The sequence below is a fragment of the Vanacampus margaritifer genome, chromosome 1 (assembly GCF_051991255.1).
Source record: "Vanacampus margaritifer isolate UIUO_Vmar chromosome 1, RoL_Vmar_1.0, whole genome shotgun sequence".
Lineage (NCBI taxonomy): Eukaryota > Metazoa > Chordata > Actinopteri > Syngnathiformes > Syngnathidae > Vanacampus > Vanacampus margaritifer.
Genome location: NC_135432.1, coordinates 52315877 through 52333046, shown reverse-complemented (window position 1 = coordinate 52333046; position 17170 = coordinate 52315877). Strand labels below are relative to the sequence as shown.

The window sequence follows — 17170 nt, the reverse complement described above, 5'->3', positions numbered from 1 at the left end:
TTAAAAAATACTTATAAAACACAACAAAACAAATGTAGTTGCAACACATTTGGGTTAAAAAAGAAGAAGAAAAGAAACAAAATAATGTCAAACCCCCAAAAACCCTCAAGCTAGTAGGGCTCCCTTTGGTCTCTTTGGAGCATTGTCTTAAACATTTAGCCATTTTTAATTCTTTCAAATTTGGCAGACTTGTTACCAATACTCTTGCATGTTATGTGTCAAATTTACACACACAAAAAACGTCACGTTATAGTGTCTTTAAGGAGATGCTTACAGTAACAATCACTATGAGGAAGCACAATTTCTACCAGTCAATCAGCACAAGAAAATAATACAGAAAACTGAATGCAATGTCACTATAATGTAAAAGCATGAATAATAAAAGTGAAACATTACAATGTTTAAAACACAAATTATTAGGTAATTAGGTAGGTAAACTACGCTATGCCTACTGAATAAAACAATGAATAAACAAATACATGTAATTGGTTCAAATACGGAATTTCAAAAACACTCCTACAAAGGTCAATTATACAGTCAAGGGTGAAAAGGGTTTTTGACTCATGCAACACATTTAATTGAAACAGATTCCTGGTGTTGGTCTTATGTTAAATCCAATGAACACATTGTTGACAGATGTTTGCAAATGTTCCACTGAGCTTCACCAGCGATTGCGCAATTTGTGGTCATATGAGTCTTCGAAATTTACTCTTCCTGTGCACATTATTAGGTACATGTGAAAACTCTGAACTCATCAAAACAGGGGGATAATTTTGTAAGAAGCAAGCTTATTCAAGTGCTGACCTCCAACCAATACAGAAAATCATGTTGGTTTCTGTAATATCGGCCATGTTTTAAACAGCCGTGTATCCACTATCGGGATCCACACGCACTTGATTTGTTTTTGTTTTTCACATTCCCATCACTCCGCAGTGAATTTGGAAAAGTCCTTAAATAGTTTCTGGTGACATCGAGGCAGGCTTGCATGTGACCAATTTATTGTTTTGAAGTCAGTTCAAAGTTGTGTTGTATAATATATCAACTTCTGCAAGGCCACAGAGCAGCAACTTACCTGCCGAAAACGGAGCCAAGGTCGCCCATCGTCATTTTCAAGTATGTAGGCTGGGAAATATGGAATAATTTGCTAGCTGGGCAGTTGCTCATCATTGTCTGTCATTTGTCCACAGACATATTTATGTTCTCATCCTCCCTCACAAAAACTTAAGGTCATTCCATCCCAGCTTACCTGCTAATATTTACAAGGTATCTCTGCCTTTCATCATTTTATTTTCCTCCTCTTGAAACATTTATGGACATTCATAAAGAAACACACCATTAAGACTGAAGGGCTCGACGGTGGCCTAAGTGTAGTTTCAATGAATCCTGTTTAATAAAAAGAGATATCCAAACAGGGTCACGGCCCCCGTTATTGTGTAAACCCAGCCTGCATGGATATTTAGGGGCATCTAAAAAAAATAAGAGTTCAGAGGCCGTCAGGGATGTTGCAGGAAAGAGAGATCTGTTCACACTTAGCTCTAACAAGCATTGAACAGTGCGTGAACGTGATCTTATGCTGGCTTGCATGAATATATATGTAGGTTTTAGACATGATATGTTGAATTGGTGGCTTTAATTGATGAGGGCAGATGAATGAATTGGATGGAATGTAATTGAATGACTGAATTATCACCATGTATGGATATATCATAACAGATGGATAAATTGATGGATGCATATATAGACAGATACAAGTCAGCCCGTAGTCCGAGGCAGTATCAGAAGCGTACAGCATGAAGCCGCGATCAAGGTGTGAAGTTTAGCACCCGACACTCTCATCCCACGGCCCTTTATGTCGAAAGCAGTTGGCGCTGCGGCAGACGTTGGCGCTGATGTCACCACGCATCTAATTATCTGAACGCGTGAATCCACATGCACACTACGGACATGTCCGTGAGTTCTGTCTGAAAGGCACAGATGCATAAATACTAGGGGTGTGAATTGCCTAGAACCTGGCGATTCAATTCGTATCACGATTCATAGGTCACAATTCGATTCAATACCGATTAATCCCGATACAAATCTACTAATTGATTATTGCGATTTTTTTTTACTCAAATTTAGAAAATACTCATCAGTAAACTTCTACATGTACACTGTAAGATTTGTATGAAAATGTATTTATTTATCTGAAAATTCAGTCTTATAACTGAGCCACTGCATTTAACTAACAGGTTGCAGTCTGTTTCATGTTTGAACAGCACTGAAATAAAGGCTTAATGTTCCATTAATATAACGTTTTTCCATGCTTAATGTGTGAATTCCAACCCTAAGTAAGACGTTCTGTTGAATATTCCCATAAAAAAATGTATGTTTAAATATCGATTTTGGCCGCATATCGAATCGATTCGAGAATTGCGCGCTGTAATATTGCGATGTATTGCCGAATCGATTTTTTTCTAACACCCCTAATAAATACCTTCAATTACACATCTGAAGGCAGTGTGAAATGAGATAATACCTTCACTCTAAAAACAGTTGGGTCAAAAATAAGCCAACTATGGGTCAAACATGGACCGATCCTCTACCTGGGTCAATTTGACCCGACTTTGAGTCAAGAAATGTGTCTCATAAATATTGGTCAGATCCTTTACTTGGGTCCAAAAATTGGGTCATTTTGTACAAAACACCCCAGAAAGTTGGGTCAAATTGACCCAGAAAGTGGATCGGTCCATTTTTGATCCATAAATGGGTTACATTTGACCCAAACACAAGGCAAACACATTGATGAATACAGATTTGATCTTTTTTTTCCCCCCCACAAATACTATCCGTAAGTCAGTCAGTCATCCACACAAACCCTCCGGCCTCCGCCAACGTCAGACGCAGGGCATGTTTGACAAGTGGACGATAGCGGCGGGAACCCGAAAAGAACGTGTATCTAAATTAAAGATAATTTAGTGATGCTGTCTGCAGCCAGCGCTTAACAGCTTGTTTGTGCCTTCTCTGCAGATGGAGGTGGATGCAGACGATAAGCGTCACCGCACACGCTCCAAAGGTATCCGCGCTGCTACACACAAGCATTCAGGGTGACCTTCACTCCCCCCAACAGCCAAACACGCTCGCACATATATATTGCACACGCCACTGCACATCTCGCACACTGTCACACTTCAGTTTGCCGTGTGACTGCCTACCTTGTCCATCCCTCTTTTTAATATAGCCCACACATGTACATCTCTAGTGTACAGCACAATGAAATGAATTAAGAAACAGAATAAAGAGCAGAAGCTAACTCATGGGTCTCCCCACACATTTTATGTATATTCATTACCACAACTGAATAAAGCAATTACAAGCTTTGGAAAATGTTAACAAAACTTCAGTATTACAATATTCAGAATGACTGACATCTACCTCGGTTCACTCCAATCATAGGGGAGAGGCCACGTTATAATGACAGGATTAATGCTGTTTATACTTTTTGTCCTTTGACTAGATAAATCATCAATCATTCTTGACAGAACAAGAAATAAAGAGCTGACCCTTGTCCTAACATTAAATAGATCAATCACTTAGTTGGTGGCAGCGGCATGATCTCGGTTTGATGATGCCGGTGTGATGGGTCGCCACGTCTTGTCAAAGGAGACACAAATCTAAGGCCATGTTCACACCGCAGCTCAATTCCGATTTTTTTGCCCATATGCAAAATGTATCTTTATTTTTACATGCAGTGTGAACACTACAATTCCGATTTTTTTCAAATCTGTCCCAGGCCTCTTTTGTACGTGAATATAAATCGGATATGTATGCGATGCATCTGCACTGTAAACGCTCATCCGTACACATCTTACCTATACGTCATTAAAAAGCCTATATGCGCTCTGTTTGAAAGCATTATATATAAATAAAGATGACATGACTTGGTCTGTGAATCTGCAAAGCCTTTTTGAGTAACAGTGCTAACTTAATATTTGTTTTTAATTTAATAACACTTGGGGCGATAGTAGGTATTCCTCGACGTCTCAATGAAATGAGAAGATCGAGGAGTGTCGCCTCATTTCCCCAAAATATTTCTACCTCATCCAACCTTGGTACTCTGGCGATATGAGATGAGAAAAAAATGAGCCCAAGACCATATTTACTTGCGTAAACTCTGCCCCCTGACGTCGTCTTTTTTGTGCACGTCACTCAACGTATGTTATTTGCGCATGCGTGTCACATCACGGGCGCGTTGCATTCACATTGCAAGTCACATTTGTTTTTGTAATGAGTACATAAAAAGATCGGATTTACACAATGGCAATGACACAAACAACTGGGATGGAAGGGGGTCTCCGCGTGCCCACTTCCCGGATTTGTGATCTCCCTGACCAACTTAATCTTCCCATGGAGGACTGCTCGCAGTTCCTTATAAATGCACTTGGCACGCCTTGACCAGCCACAGGACTCAAGCAAATCAGTTTCTTCTTCCACTGTCAAGGACTACTAGTACTACTACAAGGATCCGCTTTTATTGACAGCGAATGAAGTCAGCTGTGTTCACGCCCACAGCGACGCAAAATACTCTTTTTTTAAATCCACCATGCAGCACTCGCTTGCACACTGCAAAAATCCAATCATACGCTACCCAGCCGCCACTTAGATTTAGTCCTCGCCTCGCGCTAGACTTGCACTGCTCACATACTGTGAATAGAGCCCTAACAGTTATATTTTAATTAGTGCGATAATTTTGAGTTAATTTAAAGTTCCTTTAATGCCACAAATGTTTTAAACGTGTGATTAATGACCGCCCCTTACTTGGAAAGCCTGTACTGGAGTCGTAATGCAGCAAACACGTCCATGTCAAAATATAGCAGTAATAAATGTAATAATTATGCATATATTTGTGGAGACTGGGGTCAAGTTGTATTTTACAATTTTAAAAAATGTGCAGAATTTCACAAGTTACTTCATGTTAAAGATTAGATAGTATGAAAAGAAAAATGCACTGAGCTGTCACCGACGTCCTACAAATGCAATTATGCCATCTAGTGGCAGAAAAATGACCTCAACACAAAGCAATATCCCACTCTTTTTTACAGTATAGCACATCTTTTTAATTTTAACTCAACTTTATGAATTATTATGAAATTACTGTATCAATGACTTAAAGATGCAGCCATATTTCTATTAGTTAACATTTTTTCCACTTTTTATGTTAAGATTATGAAAACTGAGAAAAACTATTTCAATTGCACATTTTATTGTTTATTTAGAATTTATAAATATATATATAAATAGATATAAAATTTGTGATAAATTGTGAGTTAAAAGTTAAAGCAATGCGATTAATTACGATTAAAACATGTAATCGCCTGACACCCCTAATTTTAATACATATCCTACAAACATACATTATCTTGAAGATGCTAAGTTTACATTTGCCATCCTATCAAAATTATTCATTAAAAAAATCACTAGCACCACACAGCACTGCATTAATCATTTCAATCAGTGAAAACAATTAAGAACTTTTTTTTTAACAGCTAATACTACACCTGTTCAATGGTTAATATTTTGTTAAGTTACTCAGATCAAAAACCCCATTGATATAATATTCAGGATGTTCTTTTTATGTTTTATACTACTTGAAAGTAGGCAACATACCTTTTCTTGTTTCTTAACTGATATTTGTCTTTCACCCTTTCAGTGCCTGTGGATCCAGCATTGACGCAGCTTTTCAGGTCAGTCGAATTTCAAAAGTAACTCCAACTCTAACAGCAAACACATCACATAAAGCCAGCTTCATCTTGTGTTCATGATGAGGTGGAAACACTTGAAGGCATTTCATTCATTGTTGATCATTAATTGTGATAACAGCAAGAAATATACATTACAATTTGTTTTGTTTAGTTCCACCAGTGAGAATGATTTCCCACTGCGTCTTGCACTTTGGGCATCTTTAACATCACAAAAGGCAGACAACAGACCAAACCGAATTACAATTCTTACAAATGTTGCAAAAGTACAAAAATTCCACCATATGAGATATTTAGGATGAGGGTTTCTCCGCTTTTAATGTTCTAAACTAGTCAACCTAAATTATTCTGTTTTGTCTCATGCACTTGATAATGCCAAAAGTGATATCCAATTATCAGTTCATTATCCATGCAGTGTAACTCTTTTGAAGCCCACATCCTTAAAGAACTTCTTGGGTGAGTTGAGTGGGAGGAAGGTTGAACGTTTTCACTTCATTTGGAGCTTCAAGGTTTTCTTTGTCGCTTTCACTTACTTTAACGATTACTTTTAAAACTGACAATGAGATCGTGTCTGCCATCTGCCTTTACCATGGCAACAGTTGATCAGCTATTTGTGGCATATACCACCCTGGCACGTAATGATATATTTGTGCAACAGTCTGTGCACTCGGCCTCTTCCCCAAAGTCAACTTGGAATAGGCTTCAGCGCTAATAAAGATAAACTGTATAGAAAATGGGTGAGAGGCAGATAACATTATATATTTACTAGTACTTGACATTGTTTGAAATCATGAAGTGAGTCTCCAAAATCGGAATCCTACACAATACAACTACCTCAATAATTTCAATTTCAATGTACCAACAACTAAAAGGGCTTAACAGAACCCTTGTCACAGTTTATTTGCTAGTATTCCATAAAGTGTGACACGATCTCTCGGGAGAATGCGACATGTAGCCCAAAGGATGTGTATAGTTCATTAATGGTTGTCACTCAGCCTGCAAATCCACACAAGTCCCAAATGCCGCAGCCATGTTAGTGAAAAAAGGCAGAATTAACACGTTGTAGTATGTCTTATTTTAACATACTGCATATACATGGTATGCATTCTCCATTGTGTTATCATTTCACTGTTAATTACACAGCGAAAAGAATAAGCTCCAAAGTGTCTATTTCGGTGTCCTCTACTTGTCTTTGGGAGTTGTTTCCACCCCAACAATGTGTGATTTTCATTTGTCCTTGGCTATGTGTTAGGAGGCTGCAGCAAAGATAAGGGTTTTCCACCTATTTATATCAATAAATAATATTGCACCTGGAAGATTACTACTTTGTTGCCTTTAGCTGATATCCGTAGATAGTATAGGTGTAGCCTCCCTCCTCTCTCTTCCCAATCCTTCATCCCCTATACTCTCCATCCTTTCCCCCATTTTAAGGCAGTCGCTCCTCCCTCACCTCGCTCACGCTCCTGCCGCCTGCAGATAGTAATTAATCAGGGGATCGATGTGAGGCCTATCTCCACGCTGAGGCGTCCATAATGTCGATAATTTGGCTCGATGGCCCCTCGCTCCAGAGAGCTGATCGTTCCCAGGATGAATACGTTTGACTTTCCATAGAACTTCCTGGGTTGGGTCACAGAGACTGTTGCTCCTTGACTGGAGAGACAGCGTTCATATTTTGCATACACAAACAGAACCGAGTCAACTCATGACAAAGTCAGATTAGCGAATCAATTTAAACTGAATGCAGTGTTTTCCTTCTCATAAACAGACAATGCCTTCTGCGCCTTTCTTTAAATGATTGTAAAGTCACTGATGGCAATTGCTGACAAATTGGGACCTGTTGTGGTATTTGGGATTGCCCACCTTCAAATGGATCAGAGGAAGTTGCTTTCCCACTGCTTGTATATCACGGATTTGAGTCACGGATCGGATCGTTTTTCGGATCAGCAAAAAAAACCGATAAATAATACTTTGTCTTCATTCATTTTGTAAAACAACTTTTCCAATTAAATAAAAAGAAAATCAATTCAAAATGTCTAATATAGCCCTTTAGGAATTAGGAACGCAACTTTAAGTGCAATATGAGGCAGAAACATTCTTATTTTATACATGGTCCATGTGTAAAATGATAAAGTATTAATGGCTTAGAGTTGTGTTCCTAAAATCTATGTTTGACATTTTGAGTTGAATGGTGTTGTTTTTTTTAATGTGCAAAAGTTTTTTATAAAATAAATGAAGACGTTAACTAAAGACCTCAAAGTGCAATTGAAGGCACACTTCCTTCCTTTAAACATGGAGAGTGAATTACAAAGTAGTCTTGGTCCAGAATATTAAAAAAGAATTCAAGCCAAGTACCAGCGATCAAACTCATTTACAGCTACAGTACCAGCCAGTCACTCGTAGGTAATGCTAACAGCTAGCTGCTAGCAGCTTACGTCGGAGACTTCTGCCGTATCATGCAATTACGTCGTAAGTAATTAGCGATTTCTTAGCGTCCTAAATTAGCGATTGAATATGAGTTCAGGATATCGTTGGGTTGATGTTGGTCGCAACTACAATGTTGAACAAAACTATGATAAAGAAAGCCTAAGCGTCTGAAAGGGACGACGTGGGCCAACATCAAAGTAATAGTCTACTAAGGCTATTTGTAATGCCGTCAATGTATTATTTGCTAAATTTTGAAGTTAGTCTTGGGCAGTCTGTTACGTTGAGTACGTTTCAGCTTCCTTGATATGTCGGTGTCCACTGTGATTGCGCACTGTTGGTGTTTTTCCCCCACCAACCAATCCGCCGACCGTGGGCGATTCGAACCTTGGGGCCTGATACGAACCAACCACAGATCAATGATGACACGTTGCACCACTAATATATATATATATATATATATATATATATATATATACATACACAGTGGTACCTCGGAGTTTGAACATAATTCGTTCCTGCGAAGTGTTCAACGTCCGAATTGTTTAACCTCCGAAACATTTTTTTCCCATATAAAATAATGTAAATGCAATTAATACATTCCCAAGCTCCAAAAACAGAAAATTCCCATTTTAATTTCTATTTATGTTTTTTTTTATTTACACCCTGTACAGTATTTAAACAATAAAAAAAAAATACCTTGCCTTTTCTGTTGTGGTGTGATGGCATCAGTGGATGATAAATGCTATATTAATGCTAGCTTTAGTTCGGTGCTGAGTTTATGTATTTTACATTGGGCATATTGTTAGACTACTAAGCGGTCCTTGCGTGCGTTGTTTAACTTCAGGCATGTTTTTGAACAACTTAGGGGGGTTCTCGTGCCAGTATAGTAGTAGTCACGGTAGTTACAGCTGCGCGATAATCTCCTTCCTAATTCCACTGTGGTTCGTAGCACTGTGTTTTTCTTTGCTGCCCCTGGCACTGTTGTCTTTCTTTGGGCCCATGGCGAAGAAAATTGTCGTGGAAAAATCTAAATGCACTCGCGAATACGGAGCACCTCCAGGAGTATTTACGATCTCACTGGAAATGAGCAGTGCATCGTCTGAACTACCGCAACGTGAGCATTCGGCATTGCTCTGCTTCACCCGGCTACCCGTTTTCAAGGTACGCTCGAGCGGCTTAGCTTGCTTTGCTTGGGTGTTCAAACTCAGAAAATGAGTTCAAACTCCGAGGCATTTTTTACTCCGATTTTTTGGTTGAAGTCTGATTTCTACGAGTTCCGAGACGTTCAAATTCCAATTAAAATTCCACTGTATATATATTGGCTAATTTATTAGTAGCAGGTATTGTTTTTAGTATATGCCACAGGCCGATTAAAAATGGCAGATGGCGGGCAACCAATGGCCCCCCCAAACTACAGTTTGGACACCACTGCCACTACCCCATCATTAGATTATCATTGTCATCATGATATAAATTACAACAAATATGAAAAACATTTTAGACACAGTCTGATCCGAGCATAGATCAGGACACTACCAAATGGTGGTCTGTCTCCATTAGTTTATTACAGACGCTGAAGGATACGTGTGTGATTTTCGATCAAATCATCAATCAAATCTAAATCATATTATCACTTTTCATTCACTCTTACAAGCAGATGTTGTGAACTGTAAACACAAATCATTTATGATTCATTGTATTTCATTGATGGGGCTGAATCCATGATGCCCCGTAGGCAAATAAGCAAATTGGCTTCTGCCAATCATGCCCACTCATGGCAAACTAGGGTGTGATTATTGTGACACTATTAAAGAATAGCAGTTTAGATGTATGTATTTCTTTTTAAATCATATTCCTGGGTAAAATCTGTTAGGCCGTTCAAACAACCCTGAAACAATCTTTGGTTTAGGTGTTTTACTTGTTTTGCTACTATCCTACCAAGTGCTCATGAGAAATCATTTGAAGGCCAAGTGGACAATACTCGATGGGCAGCATGTTGCTCACAGAACAGCAGCTGAATGTGAAGTTGTTTATAAGAGTGTCCATGCATGGTGGAAGTTGACAACAGGCAGCAGAGAATGCATGTGAAAGCATCTCTTCTATTCAGAGCTCCAATTACATGGTTGAATCTCTTTTATGAAAGAAAAAGAAAAATAAGACGGTTTCAACAGAGATTCCATCTGAATAAACCCTATCACGGCTTTCATACTCAGGGTGCACAGAGACGGGGGGTGCTACTGATATCACAGCACACATTCCCATCCACTTCTGTTCATTTGCATATTTACAGTCTGCCATGCTAATCACGTTTATTGGGGGATATAAGGACTGTGCGTGAGCTCATTCGAGAAGGACAGCATTTGTACCAGCCTCTATTAGATGCACAAGGAAGATAATTCCTCATGACCGCTGCCACCCAATACTCACACCCCTCTTTGAAAGGAAATGGTTTCTCCTTTGCTAATCCAATTTCAAAAGACTAAAAGAGCCATCTTATGTAACTAGGACAGCTTTTGCTAATTATAGTGTTAATGCACTGAGAAGAATTCCCCTGATTTGGAACAGAGAGCAAGAATTTTGAAGATATTTTTGTGTTGTTAGATGTTGGCTGTTTGAGCTAGTACAGCTCTCTGACTATTACAATCAGACACGGCACAGGATCCTATCATCAACATCTCCTTTGAAACACTATTTTGACTGTCATAATGTGGAGGGAAAAGGGAAGGGAAACTATACTGCATACAAGAAACAGCCAAAACTTTAAGCTAGTTGTGATTAAATGAGATTCAATAAAAAAAATCCATCATGGAAAATATAACAATACAGTTTTGACTATCAAGAGGTATTATTAATAGTATGTTTATTACAAAGCAAATTTGGACCCCCCAAATTTGTCAATTTGAACTAGTGCTGCAAAGGATCACGGATTTGAGTCACGGATCGGCTCGTTTTTCAGGTCAACAAAAACAAAAAAAGCATTATTTCTTCATTTATTTTGTAAAACGCTTTTTCCATTAAATAAATTTAAAAAATGTATTCAAAATGTCTAATATAGCCGTTTAGGATTTAGGAACACAACTTTAAGTGCAATATGAGGCAGAAACATTCTTATTTTATACAGTGTCCATGTGTAAAATAACAAGGTATTAATGTCTTAAAGTTGTGTTCCTATAATCTAAACGGCCAAGTTTGACATTTTGAGTTGAATGCTTTTTGTTTTCTAAAGGGCAAAGTGTTTTATAAAATAAATGAAGACAAAGTTCTATTCATCTTTTTCATTTTTTATAGACCTCAAAGTGCAATTTAAGGCACAGTCCCTTCCTTTAAACATAGAGAGCGAATTACAAAGTAACCTTGGTCCAGAATATTGAAAACAAATTGAAGTAATCCAGGTCCCAGTTGTCAAACTCATTTACAGCTACCAGCCAGACACTCGTTGGTAATGCTAACAGGTAGCCGCTAGCCACTTGCGTCAGAGACTCCTGCCGTATCATACAATGACGGCGTAATTAATTAGCGGTTTCTTAGCATCTTAAATTAGCGATTGAACATAAGTTCGGGATAGCGTTGTGTTGATGTTGATCGCAACTACAATGTCAATGAACTACGATAAAAAAAAATCCTAAACGTCTCAAATGGAAGTCAAGCTAGCCACTACGCCACGAAGTAGGCAAACTTCAAAGTAAAAGTGTACTAAGGCTATTTACATTGCTGTCAATGTATTACTGTGGTTGGTAAATTTTATTTTGAAGTTAGACTTAGTTTGAACATCAAATATATTGTCCCTATAGTTTATTGGTGTGTACTACAGTATATGAAAGCAGCTACTGTAAGTATAAAAGCCAAAGCCCTAATATTCCCCGTCAGATTTGTGCTTCCACATAAAAGACACACGGTTGTCCTCTGCCGCAAACCGACCAGGCGCGGGAGTCATGTAGACCTCAACCGAGCTTTAATTGCTGGTGTCAGGGCTGAAACATGGTCGAACAGGAAATAATCAAGTTAATGAAACATTTTAATTATTCAACATAATTGTGGAATGTGATGAACGTGTCAGCAAAACCCAAGTCTGCAAGGTGTCCCCTCCAACACGCACACACACATTCCAAATACCCTCTCTCTCACTCTCCTTTGTTTCACCATTGAGAACACCTGCTTTCCCTCATCTGTATTACGCACACAACAGGAGAGAAATCAGTCTGAGCTATAATTACTTGTACTCGTCCGCTCGGGGTCGCCGCTCAGTGCCACCCACCTCTACCTGCATGCCCACTGCCCTGAGCCCCTGCGGCCACTCCACATGTCACTGCAGGACTTGCTGGTGTATCGATCCAAGCAGGAGCAGCAGAAAACAAAAGTGAAGGTCTTTTTTTGACTGGTTTGACAATTGCTATGTATCACACACATGCATGGTCGCCCACAGTGCACACCAGATAATTAAAGACATATAAAACAAACACAATGATCACATCATTACAACCCCCTGAGACACCTTCTGTATTTGATCAGCCTTTTTGCCTTCTACTGTATGTCCTCAGACCCTTATTTGGTTATACTGCTGGTTTATATTTCCTTCCTTCCTTCCTTCCTTCCTTCCTTCCTTCCTTCCTTCCTTCCTTCCTTCCTTCCTTCCTTCCCGGTACCCCCTCACATATCTGCCGGTTGTCTCCGGTACTGCTAATACTGCTAATTCCCTCTTTAGATGGCGCAGTTCTCATTTGCATACTTATCAATGTGTTTGGACTAGCCGACAGAAGCTGTAAGAAGGTGGGGGTCGTTAATATGTTAATTAGCCTCCTTCATTTTCTCCTGCTCAATTTTAGATGTGGGTGCACCAATCCATATCCTCCAACAGCTCGCTCGCTTTCCTTTATGCACAACAGAGATTCCGCAAAATGCTAAGCTTTTTGGCATCTGGAAATTTAGGTCTATCTATAATTATTATTATTAATATTTTTATTTTATATATATATATATATATATACATATATATATATATATATATATATATATATATATATATATATATATATATATATATATATATATATATATAGAGAGAGAGAGAGAGAGAGAGAGAGAGAGAGAGAGAGAGAGAGAGAGAGAGAGAGAGAGAGAGAGAAAGAGAGAGAGAAATACATTTTCTCTCTCTCTCTCTCGCTCGCTCTCTCTCTCTCCCCCCTCTCTCTCTCTCTATATATATATATATATATATATTATTATTATTATCTATATACAAGCACTTTTTGTTTTATTTATTTATTTATTTGTCTACTTATGTACAGGGCTGACAATCCACATCATCGCCAAAGACCAAAAAATATTTTACGCATTCATTACAAAGTGCCCATCTGATTTTCAACATACCAACTTTTTACGTATGTAAAGGTTGCAAACCGTGTGCCATTTGAGGGGAAGGGACGCCTTGTTATTTCTGACTTATCTGCTCATTGAACGAAGTATAGCAGGTCATTCATGGTGCCTGCCTGTTCTAACAGGGCTCAGTTGGCATTACATTGCAGATTAGGGCATACGACCGATCGATTGAGCCGGCTCCTTTCAGAAATCAGCTGTTGCTGACATTAATGAGGAACGGCAAGGGATTTTACAAGCAAACGCTGGTGCAGGACATCCAAGGAATTGGAATTGGGGGGGGGGGGGGTTGTTGGTGGGGGAGTGGACGGTATGTGCTACTTTGAAGACCCCCTTTTTCTTTTACCACTGTTCCTTAGACCCCAATATTGGATTTGGCAGAGGTATCTTTTATTGAATTACAGTTATGATTCATTAATAAAAAAAGTTCCCTCCTGTAACATCAATAAGCATATACTTTATATTTGTATTTAAGGCACCTTGTAAAATGTCTGAAGTCCTTTTGTTTATGTTTAACAAATTTAAAACATTAGAAACCATGCTGTTTCTATTAAGTGGTGTTTCAAATATTCTATAAATGTATAGGATTGTATGCCGAGGAAGAGCAATATGGCCGCCTCGTGACTTCAAAAGTCTTGGCCTATCGGCTATTGAAAGAGGCTAATTATTTGTCCTCTTTTGCGTGTTCCAAAACATTTGAAGACAGATTTCTTGTAAGAAAAAGCACCTTGCAAGGATGATTTATTAAACAGAGAATTTTCCGGTCACCGGCAACAACACGAAACATCACGTATGAGGTGGAATTTTCAGAGTGCGCATGTGCCCCCTCCCTCGGGGAAGAGGGCTTCTTATAACGCCTCTCTCCTCCTACTAAGAATGAGTAGAACAGATTGGTTCTCACACAATATGTTACATAATATTATTTTTGTACACAGACTGCACCTGTTTTCATTTTTAGACAAAATATACTTTCAGGGTACTTTTTCCCAAAACAAAATCTAGAGTAACAGAGTCAGTGGTGTGTGTGTGGGTGTGTGCGCTCCCCCAAAGCAGAGTACGCTCCCACGAAGAGAATGTGTGTGCGTAAACACTGAGAGGGAATTTTGGACCAAACAAGGTGTACCAGTTTAGGTTAAGGTCAAATTATACTGAGCTCAACACTATCCCACCTACTTCACATCTATAAAGTATTTCAACATGGTTAATATATGAAATAAAGAATCAAAATGTTAATAATGTATAACACTATCCAGTCATCTATTCAGATCAGTGGCCATTAGGCTACTCTTTTCTTCTTGTTCTTCTTCTTTTTATTTATTATTATTGTATTTTCTGCATGCCCTGTGGCATCATGCTGCCTCTCACAGGCCAGTCGTGGTACTACAACATACATCTTGTTTTGGGGGGAACTTAATTGCAGATTGAGACATCTTTACTAGTCGTATGTGCGGTCTCTCAGCTACTGTCTTGTTTTTTCAATGGATGTTAGACAATAATATCCCACTTTCTCATTTTCAACCCAGTTCTCCTGTCCCAAAGTTGAGTTACTTATTTCAACAACAATCATTCAAGTCAGCGAAATTCCTCTTTTCCCCACTCTGGTCTTCTTTGCACAGTCTTTGAGGAGGATTCAAGCAATAAGGAAAAAGCCAAATGCAATGCAAAGAGATTAAATGAGACCAAAGGTGAGACAAGGTGAATGATCACCTTGTTCTAAAGCAGTAATAAGAGCCTCCCAAATCTAACTGGCCTTGCCACGGTATTCATATTTTCTTCTGTGCCCAACAAAGAGGGCGTTAAGTTCAACCCGCACTTAATAATTGCGCTCACTATGAACGCAATTTCCAGGCTGAGGAAATGATTGACAGATTGTGTTCACGGTGTCAAGGGAACATCCCCCTCCTGACTAAGGCAAAAATTAGAGAACAGCAGGAGCTAAATTACACATTTGCAAAGACCTCTGCCAAGAGGACAGGAAGCATGATGAATGAGAAAATGATGAGAACGGAGAGGCAGAGGGTGAGTCACATCAGAGCACACAGATCCGAAATACATCTGCTGCACGCACACACATGGCCACAAACATACATATTGACAAACGCACCCAGAAAATGGGTCTGTGGTACAATTGGAGTCCAAAGGAAAAGCTTCTTAAATGCCATTTCTACAGTTGGGACGCTAGTTACGCTAACACCCTCACACACACACACACTTGTGCACACACACAAACACATTAGCAGGCATGCACGCACACACAGACATCCCAACTCACTCATGCTCTCAAAGCACTCAGACTGATATGAGAGCAACAAGCAACCAGCAGAGTGGCAGAGGTTTCCTGATCTCAGGCTATAAGAGCTCAACAGCAGCAGGAGGTGAGCAAGATGAGTGACGGACGGCTTCTGTGTACTTATAGAGAGGCAAAATAGCTAAAGGACACCATCTTATGTGGAAAGACCATTTGGCTCCATATTTGATGCTGAAGGAGCTTCAGTATGAAAACATTAAGGAAAAAGTACAATTTTCATTACAAAAATACATGCACTTCTTTTAAATATTGAATGCTGCTCATGATTTTATTTGATAGTTTGAACTAAATGCTACGTTCAGTATACAAATAATGCAAAAAAGCAATATTACTACTAGTAGTATATTTCCCCTGTTGCAATATGTAGCTTTTTTATAAACATTTACCTCAACAAATGTTTAAAATCAGATTTTTTAAATCAGATTTTTCAAGTTGATTTTGCTTCCTTATTATTACCCTCAAATAGTTTTTCTTTCCAAATGACAGTCAACTTGTACATCTATAAATCAAACTGCTTTATGCTTTATTTAGCTGCTTTACTGCTTTATCAAACCTGCACATTGGCCGACATAGTCATCCATCCATCAAATACCGCTTATCCAGAAATAAAAAATAAAAAAACTACCGCTTATCCAAGGTTGGGTCGCGGGGGCAGCAGCTTTAGCAGGGAAGCCCAGACTTCCTCTCCCCAGCCACTTCAACCAACTCCTCCGACGGGATCCCAAGGCCTTCCCAGGCCAGCCGAGAGAGATAGTCTCTCCAGCGTGTCCTGGGTTGTCCCCGGGACCTCCCGCCGGTGGGACATGGCGTTCAGGAGGCATCCGAACCAGATGCCCGAACCACCTCAACTAGTTCCTCTCAACGCGGAGGCTCGACACTGAGTCAACTCATTTCGGCCGCTTGTATCCGGGATCTTGTTCTTTGGGTCATGACCCACAGCTTGTGACCATAGGTGAGGGTAGGAACATAGATCGACCGGTAAATCGAGAGCTTTGCCTTTCGGCTCAGCTCCTTCTTTACCACAACGGACCGATACAGAGTCCGCATCACTGCAGACGCAGCACCGATCCGCCTCCCGCTCTATCCTGCCCTCACTCGTGAACAAAACCCCAAGATACTTGAACTTTTGATTTCTTTGTTCCTTCATGCCCAATGTCAGCAATCTGGATTACGAAGGCATTTGGTAGATTGCATTGCATTTATATGGTAACACATAGAAAAAGAGCTGTCAAATTTAATTGATTAATCGACAAATAAATGATTATCAAATTAATCAACAACTATTTTAATAATCGAGTAATCAATTGGAGCCTTTTTTTTTTAACTT

The 17170-nt window shown here is 39.2% G+C and overlaps 1 protein-coding gene across 11 annotated transcripts in view; it reads left to right on the top strand.

Moving 5' to 3' along the window:
* myt1lb (myelin transcription factor 1-like, b) overlaps positions 1 to 17170 on the top strand; it is a 136144-nt gene that overhangs the window by 45665 nt on the left and 73309 nt on the right. For 9 of the 11 annotated variants that reach the window (XM_077584890.1, XM_077585290.1, XM_077585280.1 and 6 more), the window contains exons 3-4: positions 3010 to 3055; positions 5690 to 5723. In XM_077584890.1, the coding sequence (XP_077441016.1) occupies positions 3010 to 3055; positions 5690 to 5723 (80 nt within the window). The remainder of the gene's footprint in view (positions 1 to 3009; positions 3056 to 5689; positions 5724 to 17170) is intronic. The other 2 variants (XM_077585270.1, XM_077585259.1) reach the window with 1 other exon arrangement.